General features: G+C 40.4%; 1 protein-coding gene across 1 annotated transcript in view; it reads left to right on the forward strand.

Moving 5' to 3' along the window:
- Positions 1 to 1,835: 1,835 nt before the first annotated feature.
- The window catches only part of LOC140190464 (cation channel sperm-associated protein 4-like), a 61,298-nt gene continuing 44,840 nt past the window's right edge, over positions 1,836 to 18,293 (forward strand). Inside the window, exons 1-2 of the mRNA XM_072247078.1 lie at positions 1,836 to 1,880; positions 16,906 to 16,965. Of these exons, the coding sequence (XP_072103179.1) occupies positions 1,836 to 1,880; positions 16,906 to 16,965 (105 nt within the window). The remainder of the gene's footprint in view (positions 1,881 to 16,905; positions 16,966 to 18,293) is intronic.

Here is an 18,293-nt window from a genome sequence, read left to right on the forward strand (position 1 = left end):
ACATTCAAGAGAAATTTGGACAGGTACATGGATGGAGGGCTATGATCCCAGTGCAGGTCATTGGGACAAGGCAGTTTAAGTGATTTGGCATAGATTGGATGGGCCAAAGGGTTTGTTTCTGTGCCATAGTTTTCTATAACTCTATGAGTCTAAATATGCTTACATAGCTTCAGAAGAACCGAAAGCCTTCGAGAAGTTTTGGATTTGAAGGCAACCCAAAAATGGGAAAAGAATCACAGCAGTAAGCAATAACTTCAAATGTTCTATTAAGATTGAATTCTGCTCATGCATATACTTCATCAAATAAGTCAGTTTTCCCCAAAGCAAATGAGATAGCAGAACATGGGTGGTAGGTTTTGCACAAGTATCTATAAAAATACAGCCTTTTTTTTTAAGCCAGCAGATCTTAAGACCAGAAAGAAAGGAAGTTGAAGTAGAAAGGCCTAAAGTTATTTACAGGACACGCCTCAGTAAGAAATGCTTCTGCCAAAGATCCATCATCTCCAAGTCACACATGATTCGACCTGAGCTACTAGCTATTCCTTCATCATCAGAGGGCCAAGATCCTGGAAATGGCTAATTAACAACATTAAGTTCTGTACGGGGAAAAAAGCTATAGGTCAAAAATCCAACCTACCCATCATCTCAAGGAACACTCGACAGAGGGCACCAGCAGCATTGGTTTAATGAAATACAATGCTAACTATTTATTTCTAAGTTACTGGCAACTGGCCAATATTTAAAACCTTAACTGTGTAAAAATTTGTGCCACTTTTTCCAATTATACTGTTTTTAAATAGAACAATAATTGTTACCTCTACTCCCAAGAACCATTATATGGTGCAGTACTAGACTGATAAACTAATGAAACTGCATGAGCCTTTACAGATGCAAAACAAGTTGGTTCCACTCATAGACTGCTTCTACCTTTATCACTGGGTGCCAGACTGCAGTAATTTTGATGGAGATAGTAAAAAACCTTTTGAAAGTGGGTGAAATAACTTCTTTTGTGCTGATGGTGGCTCGCAACTATCAGGAGGGTGCATTACTGTCACCTACTGCAATGGAGTATGACGGAAGCCACAATGGGGATCAGATACTGCCTCCCAAACCTTTTTTAATCAAAAAGTTCACCAAGGCCCTATATGACTTAACTGTCCTTGCCGCAGGCACCAGAATATCCTGCAAACTACGTACCCCAGGTCTATCCAAAAATTGCCTAAACAGCTTAATACATTTACAACGAATATCTGTGGCATTTGTTGTAAATCACACCCCAGTTCTCATGTTTACCAACAGTGGAGTGCAAACCTGTATATCCAAACCTCAATCTCGCCAACCACGCCTCCTCCCTCCTCTTCCTTCCCAAAAGGCAGCTCTCCTGAACTGCTGGAAACAAATTGTAATACCACCTCATTATCCCACAATTCCTGCCATTTTCAAATACCAGCCAACCTAATACAAGAATTGTCTTCGTGCTTTCCCATATTGACTATAATGTTTACCCCACTCTCTAGAATATATAAAGGATGAAATAACAAGGGACACGGTCCCCTTTATCCCCAGCTTCCCACCAAAAAGGCCCCGGTTTAACAGTCGCGAAAAAGCACGGCTTGTGTGGAGCATGCGACTGCTGGCGTCACAGGCGAGCGGTGTGACGTCACAAGCGAGCGGGACCGATCGCGCAAGCGCATGGCGAGCGTGGAGCGTGCGATGCTGGCGTCACAGGCGGGCTGTGTGACGTCACAAGGAGGGAAAGGGAACGATCGCGGGGTCCCGGCGGCGGGAGCAAGGGATGTCAGGGCTCGGGCCGTGAACAACCACTCGGCGGGACAATGAACCTGGCCGGGCTGAGGGACGTTAAGAAATACTCTGCTATTGTGAGTGTGGCAGCCTTTGATTTTTGTGCTTTATAATCACACCCTGCCATCCCAGGTGGTGTTGAAGGAGTGATCGGCGTCCCTGCTGGTTAGAAACCGGGTGCTGTCCCGGTGCTAACTCCACTTTAAATTAGGCTAGACATAATTGTTCGCCTCATACATTAGGAGCTGTGCGCGTATTAGTCACGGTATTTAAATATTTATAATCCTTCCTGATTCAATATCCAAAAGTTGTAGTCATTCACTTTCTGTAGCTGTTTCAAAAGTGCCGTAAGAACTTGCTCATGAGGTAGTTGACACTCTTATAGATTCAAATGAAAGTGCAACTTCTCCCTGAAAAAATGCTCCTAAAATTGCTTAATATTTCTCCAGATCCCAAATGAGTTGATCAACATTAGTTTACCAACTGTTTCAAATGGTGTAAAAGTATCATATTCAATAAGATGGTTTTATTTTAAAATATATGTAACTGATCAATTGCTTTTTCTAGTAGACTAAATAAATCAGATCAAATATATCTATATGTTCACGTGACTTTTAATTAGCCGAATGTTACAGTTGCCCTATCTTTTGACAAGTTTCAAAAATTCCTGATTGGTATAGCACACAAATCCACAGTATGCTGGTGATACTCGACAGGTCAGGCAGTATCTATGGAAAGAGACACAGGATTAACAATTCAGGTCAAAGACCCTTCATCAAAACTCATTCATCATCATCATCATCATCATCATCGGGTGCCGTGCCCAGTTTGAGCTTTGACTGTCATGACCCTCACTCTCCTGTTTTGGGTCAAATGGATCAATTCATTGGTATTCATTTCCAGTTCTCTGGCTGCTGTCTCCATCATCATTTGTCTTTGTCTTCCTCTTGCTTTCTTCCCTTCAATCTTTCCCATAATTACCGTGCATTCTAACGCCTCTTTCCTAATCACATGTCCAATGAAGTTGCGTTGCCTTTTCATGATCTCATACATTATTTCTCCTTTTGTGTTTGCGCTGTTCGTGACATCTTCGTTAGATATTCATTTCATCCATGATATTCCTTGCATCCTCCTCAAAAACCACATCTCTGCTGCTTCAATTCGTTTCCTCATGTTACTAGATATTGTCCAACATTCTGAGCCATATAACATAACTGGATAAACATAACATTTCAGTACTCTGAGGCGGGTTGTCATGCCTAGTTTAGTATTGGTCAGTATACTCTTCATTCTCGTAAAGGTGTCTTTCGCCATCCCTATTCTTCTTTTGATGTCCATGGCACATCTGCCCAGCTTCCTAAGTAGCAAAAGTACAGTAATTGTTTTATGTCTTCCCTGTTTATTCTCAGCCTGCAGATAGGATTCTCCTTCTTTTTGGATATCACCATACATTCTGTCTTTTTGCAATTGATTGATAGACCCATTTTTGCACTTTCTTCAACAACTATATCAATTAAGTTTTGTAGTTCTTCCTCCATACTTGCAATTACCCAGTGTAATCTGCATATCTAAAATTATTGATGTTTTCACCGCCAACTTTGATTCCCAAGACGTCTCTTATTTTTTGTAATATTGTTTACTGTACGCATTAAATAAATAAGGGGAGAAAACACACACTTGTCTAATGCCTCATTAACTTAGTTAATATGCTGAGTACCTATGGTGACATTGCAAAGAATATCTTGATACCAAACAATATGATACATGCAGTATAGAAAAGGTCTTCATTAGGAAATTTAAGATGTAAAATCAGAATGGATGGAGCTATGAAATAAGATAATGTTAGGAATAATTTACTGCACCTTTTCATAGTATCTATACTATCAGTCATTTTAAATAATGAAGTTAGAAGTCCCTTCCCCCTCCTTGTTTACTTAAAACAGATCCCATGTGGACTTCCCCTACCCCAAGCCCTTAAATCTGGTCATAGTTCCCTCTGCCATTCACCTCTCATCAATGGTGGCCATTATCACATCCATTACTTACCAGATTACAGCACCTCTACCCTGTAGTGTCCCTTCTTTCGTCCTCCAGCAGCTGTCCCCAACCTTCATTCTCCCTTCATCCCTCTGTGCACTGCCTGACACTCATTTTCCCCCTCTCTTTGTTCAAAGTTAATTTTATTGTCAAAATACATATATGTCACCATATACAACCCTGAGATTCACTTGCTTGTGGGCATACTCAGTAAATCTATTGGGTAGGAATCAGGATCAATGAAAGATCAATCAAAGTGCAGAAGACAATAAACTGCAAATGCAAATATAAATAAATAGCAATAAGTAACAAGAACATGGCGTAAAGAGGCCTTGAAAGTGAAATCTTTGGTTGTGGTAACATTGCAATGATGGGGCAAGTGAGTGTTATCTCCTTTTATTCAAGAGTCTGATGGTTGAGGGGTAAGAACTGTTCTTGAACCTGGCGGTGCGAGTCCTAAGACTCTTGTACCTTCTACCTGATGGCAGCAGCGAAAAGAGGGCATAACCTGGATGGTGGCAATCTTTGATGATAGATGCTGTTTTCCTGCAACAGTGTTTCATGTAGGTGTGCTCAGTGGTTGGGAGGGCTTGACCTGTGATTTACTGGGCTGAATACTTTTTCTATCACCCACCTGCCACTGTTTTCCAATTCCAACTGCACTTCCACTGCTTGGCATAACCGGCCTGTCATCTCTCACCCCCTCCTCAGTCATCAAGGGCTCCTGTTTCACCACTCCCCCTCTTCCCTATATACTAGACATCTCACCTCTCCACTGTCAGTCCTGCTGCAGGGTTTCAACTTAAAACGTGGACGATATCTTTCCCACTCACAGATGCTGCTAGACACCGATTTCTTCCAGCAGAACATTTTTGTTTATTTCTCCAAGCTTTAGCATCTGCAGTCTCTTGTGTTTGAAAATTGCTGGGAGTTGTCAAAGAATGTAGCAGGACGTGGATCAGTTGGAAATTTGGGCAGAGAAACTGCAGGTGGAGTTTAATCCACACGTGTATGAGGTGCTATATTTTGGGAGGTCAAATGCAAGAAAAAAGGATGAAGAAAATACCGGCATTCTCAGGAATATCGATGTACAGAGGGATGTTGGGGTGATGAAAGTGCCAGTGCATCTTGCTTGCTTTCACTACCAAGGCACTGAGCCTAAAACTCATTTATACGCTCAGCTGGGAAGTTGTATAAAACTTTGGCTTGGCCACTTTTGGAGACCTGTAAACTGTAGAATTGTGAAGGAGAGTTAATTTCATTCAGACAAAGGGCAGGAATTGGCTGAATGCTCGTTCGAGCAATTCTGGCTGCAACATTATTAGAAAAATGTGGAGGCTTTGAGGAGGGTATAGAAGAGATTTACTAGAATGTTGCTTGGATTGGAGTGTATTAGCTATGAAGAGAGGCTGGGCTAGCTTGGATTGTTTTCTTTGGAACATAGGAGACTGGGGGCTGACCTGATAGAAGTATATAAAATTATGGGAGACAGGTAGGATAGATAATTATTTTCCTAGAGTTGGTGTCAACCATATGGAGGACATAGGTTTAAAGTGAGGAGGGGGTAAATTTAAGGGAGATTTGTAAAGTTTTTTTTTAACATGGAGAGTATTAGTTGCCTTGAATGCATTGCCAGGGGAGTGGTGGAATCAGATATAATAGCAGCATTTAACAGGGGTTTAGACACTTAAACAGGCAGGGTCAAGAGGAATACAGACCATGTGCAGACAAATGGAATTAGTTTAACTTGGCTTCATGGTTTGTGATTGGTGAGCTAAAGAGCCAGTCCCTGTGCTATACTTTTCTATAAATCTTAGAAAATTAGTGACTAGACTAGGAAGCAATTAGGAAATGGAAGCAAATGGTGTGCAGGAGATTAGAGTAAGGAAGCCGTTCCATAATTGTCCAGGACTTTGATCTAAAAGCAGCTGGAGCTAACTACAAGCTGCATGTTGGTCTCTGTACCCAAGGAAGGAAACACAAGAAAATCCGCAGATGCTGGAAATCCAAACAACACACACTAAATGCTGGAGGAACTCAACAGTCCTTCGGAAGGGCCTCGGCCTGAAATGTCGACTGTACTTTTTTCCATCGATGCTGCCTGGCCTGCTGAGTTCCTCCAGCATTTTGTGTGACCGTACACTTCCCTGCACTGCTTTCCATCTGCCACTTCTTTGCCAATTTCTTCTAATCTGCAGACTACCTGCTCCCACAACACTGCCTGCCTCTCCACCAATCTCTAATCGCTTCAGTCTATTAAATTGCAATTTTTAAAAGTATTTGATGAGCTTATAGGCTTTGAATATAATATTAGGATCTTTTAAATTGTTTCATTGATTTTTACATTTTTTTAATATGTTAGGAACATTCACAAATTTAATACTCATATCTTCAATGGATTTAATACCATGCCTGCGGTATGGGCAGTTAGATGCCAGAGTGCTGACAAGGTTTGTTCTGAGCTGGTCACAAGATGGCATGAGATGCAAGGAAGGTCCTGAAGTTACTTTGAATAGGTATGACTTTAGGCAACAGGGCAGCACCAGTGGTTCTAGTAACGGCCAGTGTGTACTTACTGCATTGCTCAGTGGCAAGTGTACCTGACTCAATGCTGGCTGCAACATCTGACACATAGAGACCTTGGGAATATTAAGGTTTAGATTAGGGGATCTGCCATTCTGAGATAACAGAAAGCTTCTTCACTCAGACGGTTGCAAATGTTTTCTAGGTGATCAGTGTTCAATTTCATCATTATGCATCAGCACACTTCACTAATTTCTGCATGTTACTCAGTAATTAAATCTATTACTAATCTTTTCATGCACTCCGGAGATGTGAGTCAGACGCAGAGTTTGAAATTATCCAAAATACCCATATCCTAGTCATGAATATCCATCAAAAAAGGGCAGCAACATGAAGGTGCTGAAACAGGGTTTCAACTTGACACGTCAACATTTCCTTTCCTCCACAGATGCTGCTCAATTCTCTAGCAGATTGTTTGTTCAATGGAAAGGGGTATTGTTTCTGAAGCATAATCTCTGAAATTGAATACTGAAGATATATTATGGGAGGAAGTATAGTGAGAGGAAATAAGAAATATTACAGTTTTACAGTGGGTTCAGAAGCAGCAGTCTAAGAATGTTGGTACACAATTCTTTGTAAGTTTCTCTGCAAATCGATAACTCCACAAATACTATTTATTAAGAATATTTGGTTTACAAAACGGAGTTCATTTGGCACAAAATTTGTACCCCTTATGTACTTCTGGACAGATTATGTGACATTAATCATCGTAACGTCATGGCAGTGATCAGACAGGTCAGACTGAAGGTCTATATGGGTGGAATTGAGGAATTAGAAAGGGATGACCATGTTAATCAATTATATTATAGACTTAACAGTAGTCAGCAGGATTTAGAGGGGCATATTTGTAGAGAGATAGCGGACAGTTAAATAAGAAAAATAGGGCGTGATAGGAGGTGATTTTAATTTTGCACATATTAAATGCAATTCCCATGCCGTGAAAAGGCTGCAAGGGATAGAATTTGTCAAATGTATTCAGGAAAATTTCATTAGATCTTTTATTAAAAATAAATAGAGGTCCCATCTAGAGAGAACACTATAACTGGATCTCCTATTAGGGAATGAAACAGGGCAGGTGATGGAAACTGTAGGGGACACTTTGGATCTAGCGATCATAATTCCATGAGTTTCACGGTAAGTATGAAAGATGATAGGGTGGATCATTGGTTTGAGATTCTAAATGGGAAGAAGGTAATTTTGATGGCATCAAAGAAGGTGTGGATTAGGAAAAGTTAGGTTTCTGGCAAAGGGATGTTTGGTAGGTGGGAGGTTTTCAAAAATGAAATATTGAAGGTACACAGTTTATATGTTCTTGTTAGAATAAAAGGCAATGCTAACACCAAGGATTATTGAGGCCCTTATTAAGAAGAAGAAGGAAGTGTGTGGAAGGTATAGGCAGCAAGGTACAAGTGAGTTGCTTGAAGATTTTAAGAAATGCAAGAAGGAAATCAGGAGGGGTAAAAGAAAGCATGAATCAGAATCAGGTTTATTAGCACCAGCATGGGACGTGAAATTTGTTAACTTAGCAGCAGCAGTTCAATGCAATACATAATCTAGCAGAGAAAATAATAATAATAAGTAAACAAGTAAATCACTTACAGCATACATATATTGAATAGATTTTTAAAAACATCCAAAAACAGAAATACTGTATATTTTTTAAAAAGTGAGGTAGTGTCCAAAGATTCAATGTCCATTTAGGAATCGGATGGCAGAGGGGAAGAAGCTGTTCCTGAATCACTGAGTTTGTGCCTTTAGGCTTCTGTACCTCCTACCTGATGGTAACAGTGAGAAAAGGGCATGCCCTGGGTGCTGGAAGTCCTTAATAATGGACACTGCCTTTCTGAGACACTGCTCCCTGAAGATGTCCTGGGTACATTGTAGGCTAGTACCCAAGATGGAGCTGACTAGATTTACAACCTTCTGCAGCTTCTTTCGGTCCTGTGCAGTAGCCCCTCCATACCAGACAGTGATGCAGCCTGTCAGAATGCTCTCCACGGTACAACTACGGAAGTTTTTGAGTGTATTTGTTGACATGCCAAATCCCTTCAAACTCTTAATAAAGTATAGCTGCTGTCTTGCCTTCTTTATAGCTGCATCAATATATTGGGGCCAGGTTAGATCCTCAGGATCTTGACACCCAGAAACTTGAAACTGCTCACTGTCTCCACTTCTGATTCCTCTATAAGAGTTTGTATGTGTTCTTTCGTCTTATCCTTCCTGAAGTCCACAATTAGCTCTTTCGTCTTACTGGCAATGAGTGCCAGGTTGTTGCTGTGGCACCACTCCACTGGTTGGCATATCTCACTTCTGTACGCCCTCTCGTCACCATCTGAGATTCTACCAACAATGGTTGTATTGTCAGCAAATTTATATTTGAGCTATGCCTAGCCACACAGTCATGTGTATATAGAGAGTAGAGCAGTGGGCTAAGCACACATCCCTGAGGTGCGCCAGTGTTGATTGTCAGCGAGGAGGATATGTACTGGAGGATATGTATCTGCACAGATTGTGGTCTTCTGGTTAGGAAGTCAAGGATCCAATTGCAGAGGGAGGTACAGAGGCCCAGGTTCTGCAACTTCTCAATCAGGATTGTGGGAATGATGATATTAAATGCTGAGCTATAGTTGATGAACAGCATCCTGACGTAGGTGTTTGTGTTCTCCAGGTGGTCTAAAGCTGTGTGGAGAGCCATTGAGATTGCATCTGCCATTGACCTATTGTGGTGATAGGCAAATTGCAATGGGTCTAGGTTTTTGCTGAGGCAGGAGTTCAGTCTAGCCATGACCAACCTCTCAAAGCATTTCATCACTGTCGATGTGAGTGCTACCAGGTGATAGTCATTAAGGCAGCCCACATTATTCCTCTTAGGAACTGGTAGGATTGTTGCCTTTTTGAAGCAAATGGGAATTTCCGCCCGTAGCACTGAGGAGTTGAAAACGTCCTTGAATACTCCCACTAGTTGGTTAGCACAGGTTTTCAGAGCCTTTCCAGGTACTTCATTGGGACCTTCCGCCTTGCAAGGGTTCACTCTCTTGAAAGACAGCCTAATATCAGCCTCTGAGACAGAGATCAGGTGCAGCAGGGATCTTCACAGCTGTAGTTGTGTTCTCCCTTTCAAAGCGCAAGACTGCTCTGGGTGACAAGGTGAAAGGGAATCCTAAGGGCTTTAGTTTCAGATTTATTTATCAAATGTGCATCAAAACATACAGTGAAACATGCCATTTACGTTAACATCCAACACACCCAAGGATGTGGTGAGTGCAGCCCACAAGTATTGCCACACATTCTAGCGCCAGTATAACATGATTGGCAAAACAACACAGAACACACCAAAAGGGAACACAAGTGACAAAGCAACAACAACAAAACAAGCCCCATTCCTCCCATGATTCTCAAAACCATTCGTTTTGATCATTTCTAATGACAGAAGATTTGGTAGCCATGGGAACATTTTAAGGTAATTGACAAAAGAATCTGAAATGACACGAAGAAACATTTTTGCACACGGTTGCAATGATCTCGAATGCACTCTGAAAGAATAGTGTAAACAGATTCAATAATGGCATTTATAACACAACGAATGAACAGTTGAAAGGGAAAATAATTGCAGAAATGAAGGTCCAGAGATTGAAATATAATTGAATTGTGTAATAATGTACTAACACAGACGTGAATGTACCAACACGAATTCATCTGCCTGCAGTCCTATTTGTCTTTTGAAATAGGATGTGTTATAGTGCACTGAATGTTTCAGTGCAGATATTTTACTTTTAGACTGTTTAGATGTGGGAGTGTTTTGGCGACATAATGCAGCTGGAATACTGAACTTCAGTAATCTGAAACTTGTCACCAGAGGTTTAACAGCTTTCCATTAGTTCTGAAGACTAGTTGTACTCCCACTGGAAGTTTGAACATGAGATGTAGCAAAAGAGATTTGGAAAAGCAGCAGGGCAATGGAACAGGCCTGTTTGCTAATAACCTTTAGAGAGAATGGTTCTTTTGTGGACCTATTGGCTAATATTACATCTTCCAGCCAAGGTAAAATTGGAACAATTTCTGTGCAAGTTCATTTTTCAAGGGAGCTACACAGACCTTCCTGGTTAATCAAGTTAAAGAGTTTGGTGAGGTCAAAATAGACCTTGTGTAGTGATAGTTGCAGCTTAGTTTTCTGGAATGAAAATCATGTCTGGAAAAAAATCCACTGTAATTTGAGAAGTTATTTGGCCATAGGAAGAGGCAGTTGAATGGGACCATTTTATGACTTTCCCCATGGAGAAGAGCAGGGAGCCCCCTCTGTTGTTGCCAATGTTGGACTTTTCTGCTTTCTTGAGTATGGTCATGACTGCTATAAAGATAAACATAAGCTTTATTTGTCACATATACATCGAAACATTCTGTACAGTGAAATGTGTTGTTTGCATCAAATCAAATCAGCAAGGGTTGTGCGGGGCATCCCGCAAGTGTCGCCAAGCTTCCAGTGCCAACATAGCACGTCCACAACTCATTAACCCTCATCAAAATATTGTAACCCTAACATTGTAGGTATATCGTCCTCATCCCAGATGTGGTTGATGAAACTTCGGAATTGCTATTGAAGCACTTTGTGGTCTTGTTCCTTTTTTTAATTGGGTTAATGAATTCTTGACTTTTTGGTCAGGGGTGCTGGCAAAAATGGTATGGAAAAGCACCTGTGGGATGGATCTAGCTGGTTCTTGTCAAGGATAGATTTGAGGAAGTCTCCAAAATGTTCCTGTCAGTGGATGTTCAGTCAGTTGGCAGTATCTACTCAAAGAAACCTCTTTCATGGCTTTCAGTCAGTGGGACATTGAAAATTGGGATGTAGATGACCTTTATAGCACTTTGAAACCCACACGTCACTGCTGTTAGTCCACTCTCTATTCAATATCTGTTGTTTACTTCCCGAGTTTTCTGCTAGGGCTCTGATTTTATGTGTCTATAAAATTAAGGTGAACCTTTCAAGCCAGGAATAAATATCTGGATTTCTAAGACAAATCTTGATAAACAAAGAGTGAAATATTGCTGGACATGTCAGTGGGCCAGTGGTATATCAGAATCAGAATCAGGTTTAATATCACCAGCATATGTCAAGAAATTTGTTAACTTTACAGTAACAGTACAATGCGGTACAGTACATGATAAATATAGGAAAAAACTAAATTACAGTAACTACATATGTATATTGAATAGTTAAATTAAAATGTGTTGGCACGTGGCCAAGTGCTTATGGCGTCGGTCTAGTGATCTGAAGGTCACTAGTTTGAGCCTCAGCTGAGGCAGCACATTGTGTCCTTGAGCAAGGCACTTAACCACACATTGCTCTGCGATGACACCGGTTGCAAATGGTATCGGCCCTAGTGCCCTTCCCTTGGACAACATCGGGGGCGTGGAGAGGGAAGATCATGGGCAGCTGCCGGTCTTCCATACAACCTTGCCCAGACCTGCGCCCTGGAAACCTTCACGAGACTAATGGATGCCTATTTAAAAAATTAAAATAACTAGTGCCAAAACAGAAATTTTTTAAAAAGTTGTGAGGTAGTGTTCATGGGTTCATTTTCCATTCAGAAATCTGATGGCAGAGCTGTTCCTGAATCACTGAATGTGTGCCTTCCAGCTTCTGTACTACCTCCCTGATGATAACAATGAGAAGAGGGCATGTCCTGGGTGGTGGGAGTCCTTAATGATGGATGTCTCCTTTGTGAGGCACTGCTCCTTAAAGATGTCTTGGATAATACAGCAGCTAGTACCCATAATGGAGCTGATTAAGTTTAGAATTCTCTTCAGCCTACTTCAATCCCATGCAGTAGACTCCGCCCCCCCCCCATACCAGACAGTGATGCAACCAGTCAGAATGCTCTCCACAGTACATCTGTAGAAGTTTATGAGTATTTTGGATGACAAATCAAATCTCCTCAAGTTCCTAATGAAATATGGCTGCTCAGTTCATTATGTCCGTAGCTCCTGTGTTTTATTTTGTGATGTAAGAATATGAAAAGACCATTTATAGCCCCAGAGCCTATATCGGTATTCTTCAGTTATATGATATTCCTTTGATCTGCTCAGTGTGGTGAATATCAATGTTCTCTCCAACTTTTGCTGTCTTATATCCTTTACATCAAAAGGAGCCTTCTGATGTAAAAAAAAATTAGTTTGTACCATTTTCCTGCATTAGAAGTGTCAGCAATGTATCTAACAATGTTTCAAAGAGATTTTTAAAACAAAAAAAAACAAACTTTGTTGGCATCCATTCCAAAGCCCTGTTAATTAGCTCCCTTATGTAACTGTACAGTTTTGAGAATGGTGCACATCGGGAATTGAATCTCTTTAGTAGCCCTTTTCCTTTTAGCTATTCAGGAATTAGCCCTTGGCGGATCATGCCACTATCCAATCAGCACTTTCAAATTTGAAGAATATTGAAGAATCAATCTATGGTATTGTTATGAGAGGAGATGTGGACTCTTAAGGGTCGAAGAAGCCTTTACAGAATTTCAATGTGCATAGAAAGCAACCACCCTGTGCCAAAAAAATTCACATTTATCTAACATGGAAGTTTTCCAATTTGCTATTGAGCTTTTCTTTTAACTACATGGAGCACAAGAATGCCATGTGTGACACCTCTTAGCAGATACAGCCCGTGAGACAAGGTTTATTAGGGAGAGAGGTTCATTCTGGTTTAGAGAGTGGTGCAGACACTGATTTTGCTCCGTTTGGTTTACCTAGTAGCAAATCCATACCGCTGCACCAACAAGTATTAAATTACGCAGAAACAAGTGCAAAACTGATTAATTCACATTTATATGAATTTTGACTGTATGGTGTCAGTTTTGGATATTGTGCAAAATGATTTCTGGCCCTGTGGGTTTAAAAAGATTGCCCTTTGGAAACTGAGATAACGTAATTACACCTAACTTTCATTTTACAAACATTAATATTTTCAAATGTGGGCTATTGAGCTCAGAAATGAATCACCACATTTGAAACAACCTACAACAGTGATGTCATCAGAGTTATCATTTTTTTCAGGGGAAGAATTGTAACAGGTAGCTTTTATCTTGGAAAAGCAAATATAGACATAACTTGATTGTCAGCATGGGCTGATTTTAAAACAATGGAGTAGCCAATCCATTTCACAGCAATATCTTTTTTTCTACCTCCAGTTTGTAAATTAGCTTGGCAAGTGGGCAGAGGAGTGCTGCCTTTTTGGACCCTAATTTTACCCCATGGTAAATTGTGAAATTGACTTTAGTAACCTGATAATACTTACACTGATATCAATGAAATATAACCATGAAAGGTTTTCTATTGTCTTGCTGTACTCCAAGTTCAAATTTAATTGTCATTCAACCATACATGAATATCTATGGATATAGCCAAAATGAAGCAGCTTTTCTCTGGGGCCAAGATGCAACACTCAATACCAACAGTCATGCTTAGCACCAGGCACACATAAAACAGCATTAAGCATACAGTCAGCCAAAGAATAAAATATATAGCCCAAATCCTGAGTGTCACATCCTATAGATTGATGGTGTATGGATGTTGTTGACACTAATCAGTAAACTCCAAGACCTGGCCTCAATACCCCCTTGTGTAATTGGATCCTGGATCTCTTCACTTGTAGACCCCTGTCAGTTCAGATGGGCAAAAAACATCTCCTCCACAGTCTCTATCAGCACAGGAGCACTTTTTGGTTCCTAATTTTACCCCATAGTAAATTGTGGAATTGACTTTCGTATTCTGATAATATTTACACTGACGTCAATGTAAATCATCAATCAGGGGATTGAGGTTAGGAGCTGAGAGGTAATGTTGCAGCTATATAGGACCCTGGTCAGACCCCACTTGGAGTACTGTGCTCAGTTCTGGTCACCTCACTACAGGAAGCATGTGGAAACCATAGAAAGGGTACAGAGGAGATTTACAAGGATGTTGCCTGGATTGAGGAGCATGCCTTATTGGTTGAGTGAACTCGGCCTTTTTTCCTCGGAGTGACGGAGGATGAGAGATGACCTGATAGAGGTGTATAAGCCGATGAGAGGCATTGATCGTGTGGATAGTCAGAGGCTTTTTCCCAGGGCTGAAATGGCTAGCACGAGAGGCCACGGTTTTAAGGTACTTGGAAGTAGGTACAGAGGAGATGTCAGGGGTAAGTTTTTTTACACAGAGAGTGGTGAGTGTATGGAATGGGCAGCCGGCAGTGGTAGTGGAGCCAGATACGATAGGATCTTTTAAGAGACTCCTGGACAAGTACATGGAGCTCAGAAAAATAGAGGACTATGGGTAGTTTAACTCTAGGTAATTTCTAAGGTAAGGACATGTTCGGCACAGCTTTGTGGGCCAAATGGCCTATATTGTGCTGTAGGTTTTCTATGTTTCTATCAATGAAATATAACCATGAAAGGTTATATACAGTCACATAGACTCTGACACCTATGACTGTGTGGCCAAGTACAGCTCCAACACCATATACGAGTTTGCTGATGACACCGTTGTCGTGGGCTGTATCTAAGATGGTGATGAATCAGCATACAGGAGGGAGATTGAAAATTTGTAATAACAACAACCTCTCACTCAAGACCAGGGAACCGATTGTAGACTTCAGAAGAGGGAAATCAAAAGTCCAAGACCCAGTAATCAGCAGAGGATCAGAGCTGGAGAGGCTCAGTAACTTTAAATTCCTGGACGTCACAATCTCAGAGGGCCTGTCCTGGACATCATATAATTATAATCGCGAAGAAAGCACGACAGTGCCTCTACTTCCTCAGGAGTCTGTGGAGATTCGCATGTCATCAAAAACCATGGCAAACTTCTTTAGATATCTGATGGAAAGTGTTATATTACAGCCTGGTCTGGGAACACCAATGCCTTTGAGTAGAAGAAGAAAAAGAATAGCCCTTAACTCGGCAGTGGAGTTATCGGGGCACCGTCTTTTGACGGTGTTTCCGTAGCAAGCTATTCTTGTTTTTACGAGGCCGAGTTGCTAGGTGGACGCTCAACCCGACTTGGATTCGAACTCAGGAACCTTCGCTCGGAGTCCGGCGCTGATATTATTGTGCCACCAAGCAGGACACCTTTGAGTAGAAAATCCTACGAAAGGTAGTACATCACCTGCCCATCATTTGCTGTGAGTTTTCAAAAACTGAACATGCAGAGACCATTTATAAACTAAGTGCAGTTTTGCTAAATAATAAATGGATTTTGTTAGGCTTATTTTAATTTTTAAGCAATAGGGTAAATCCTGTTTGACTGGTGTGATGGGTTGTCAATAATATGTCTTTCCAGTTTATTTAGTGAGATTCTGTGAGTTAGCCTGTATCCCTGCAGGACCAAATGCAGTAACCTAAACACATCCATCTCTTTCTCCATTGTTTACAGAATGCAGAACTTTACACAATAAATTTTCTGCTTTCTTGGACTTGGTGACAACTGAACTTTTTCACACCCTGTCAAGATCATAGGTCGTGCAGTTCAATGATATGAAACACGTTTTTGTGCACTGTGTTTGAATTGAGATATAAACTTGTTTGTAAAATGTGATCAGGCTTAGCATAGCCATTTCATATCACAATTTTTAATCATATGCATCCAGGAATCATGTTCTCGCCTACAGCTGGCCAGAGAGCATTGCATCTGAATGCTAATATTTTCTAATTTAGTACTTAAAGATGTCTGTTAAGCTATACATCTACCATATGGCCTGATTACTCTGTTGTAGGGATAAAGATTATGGTCATCCTGAACTTGTGATACTCTGAATCATCTTGTACAGCCAAACCTGATAGATTGCCATAATTCCCAGTTAGTGGCTCCATATTTCTAAGTTGCTCCAATGACACTGAACATGGGCCTCTGCTCAAATATGCTGAAAACAAAGGAATATGCTGCATTGCCGTCCCTTGAACAATCCTGATCTAATGCCTGGAGTGTGTGTCATTTCCCACTGTATGGTGGTAGCTTGCAAGAGCTTCCCATCATAAGGGAGCATTGATCTCTTATAAATAGAAGGACCTTGGTATTTAGCATAGGCAGGGTTGCTTCCAAGTTTCTCAGTTCTTCTTGCGGAATTGTATTTTTCCCTTTTCTAAGAGTTTATTCATTCATATGATTGGAGCTACTTTCAGTAGTACCACCGTTTTCTTGCCAGAAGTCCTGCTGCAGATTGGGCAAGGCCACCCTGATGACCCATCTTCGGGCTGCACCACAGATAGCCATGAGGAAAATATTAAAATGGCAGTTTAAAAAATCCCAAAACTGCTAAAAAACAACTCAGCGGATCAAGTGGCATCCATGGAGTCAAAGAGATAGTTGGCAGTTCGGCTCAAGGCCTTGCATCAGTACAGTCCAATACACCATTAGTATTATATATATTAATTAGCAGATGTAACAAATTTAAAAGTAATAAATGTTTCTAATATATTGTCTTTTAATAGTTAGCCAAATTCCTTTATTTTCCTGTTCCAGGGATCGAAAATCAACATCAAAGAATTGAAGGTAGACTACAATGATATCATAGAGGAAAAGGTATGTTAGCAAGCTAATGTGCACTGAACTTAATAACACACGGTCTAACACGGTCTACTGTATCATGGTACCAACTATGGAGATGAATTCTATTTCAAAATGGCACTGTGATGATCAGTAAAAGATTCATGAAACCATTTAATTTGCCATTAAGTAGAAACATTAACCTGTTTCTTACAGAGTTAAAATTTAGTATACTGATTATTGCACTGTGTAATTCCAATCCCAAGAAGTGTTATTTTCCGAAGATCAAAAGCACAGAAGGAGGACACAAAGCTAAGTGGATCAGTTGTACTTTTTCTAATAACAATCTATAGATAATTTTATTTCCTACTGAAAATCTGTAGCACTGGGTGTTCCTGAGCTTCAATTATTTATCCAGCATTTCATTAAAAGCTGAATTCTCTAGAATTCAGACGTTCTTTTTATCTAACAAAGGTCTACATAAAGAAATCTCTCTTAATCTCTTCCTCAGTTATTAAGGTTCAAAGGTTCATTTATTATCAAAATATACAACTCTGAAGTTATTCTTCTCTGAGCAGCCATGAAACCAAGAAAGAAAGGCAGCATGGTCATCGACCACCAAAATGCCGCCTCCCCACACAGTAAAAATAAAAATGGAACTGGCACATCAACCTCCAAATCCCTCCTCCCACACAAAAAATGAACAAAACAGAGCAGGCACATTGACTACCCCCCTCCCCCCGCACAAAAAAAATGAGAAAGATCGGGTGAAAAACATAGAATATAAAAAAATTAAATACTGGAAAAAGTCTATAGTCCAAATCCACGTCCAAAATGCAGAAAACCTGAACAGTACAGTGGCAGGCCCTCCACTCTCCAGTTGTGTAGCAAAGTGATCCTCAGCAATCAAAAGACAGGCAACCAGATTGTACCCTCAGCACTGACCTCGATTATTATTAAATTAGTGATTATCTTAACTGTCATAGACAGTTCAGTGCGAGGGAATGTCTTTTCCATATTCAATTTTTCCATACTTTGTACTATAAAACAAACACTATTAAACTTCAACTTGGCCTCTCTTTTCAGCTGAAAATAGTCTTGAGATCCTGAGTGCCCTCATCACTTAACCTATTTTTAACCTATCCTGCATTCTATTGGCTTGATGTCCCTTCAAAATCAGATCATGTAAAGCTACATTAATTATCTCTATGACTTAATTAACTTTAACTTGTCACGGCCAGTATTGTGAATGTATTCATTTGTGTTCCTTTTTTTTTGCTGTATTTCTTTATGAAAAGAACAAATCCTTTGCTACTTGTCAATACTTTATTTATCTGCACCTTAGCTTCAGATTTTTTATATTT

The sequence above is a fragment of the Mobula birostris genome, chromosome 30, assembly GCF_030028105.1.
Source record: "Mobula birostris isolate sMobBir1 chromosome 30, sMobBir1.hap1, whole genome shotgun sequence".
NCBI classification, from domain to species: Eukaryota; Metazoa; Chordata; class Chondrichthyes; order Myliobatiformes; family Myliobatidae; genus Mobula; species Mobula birostris.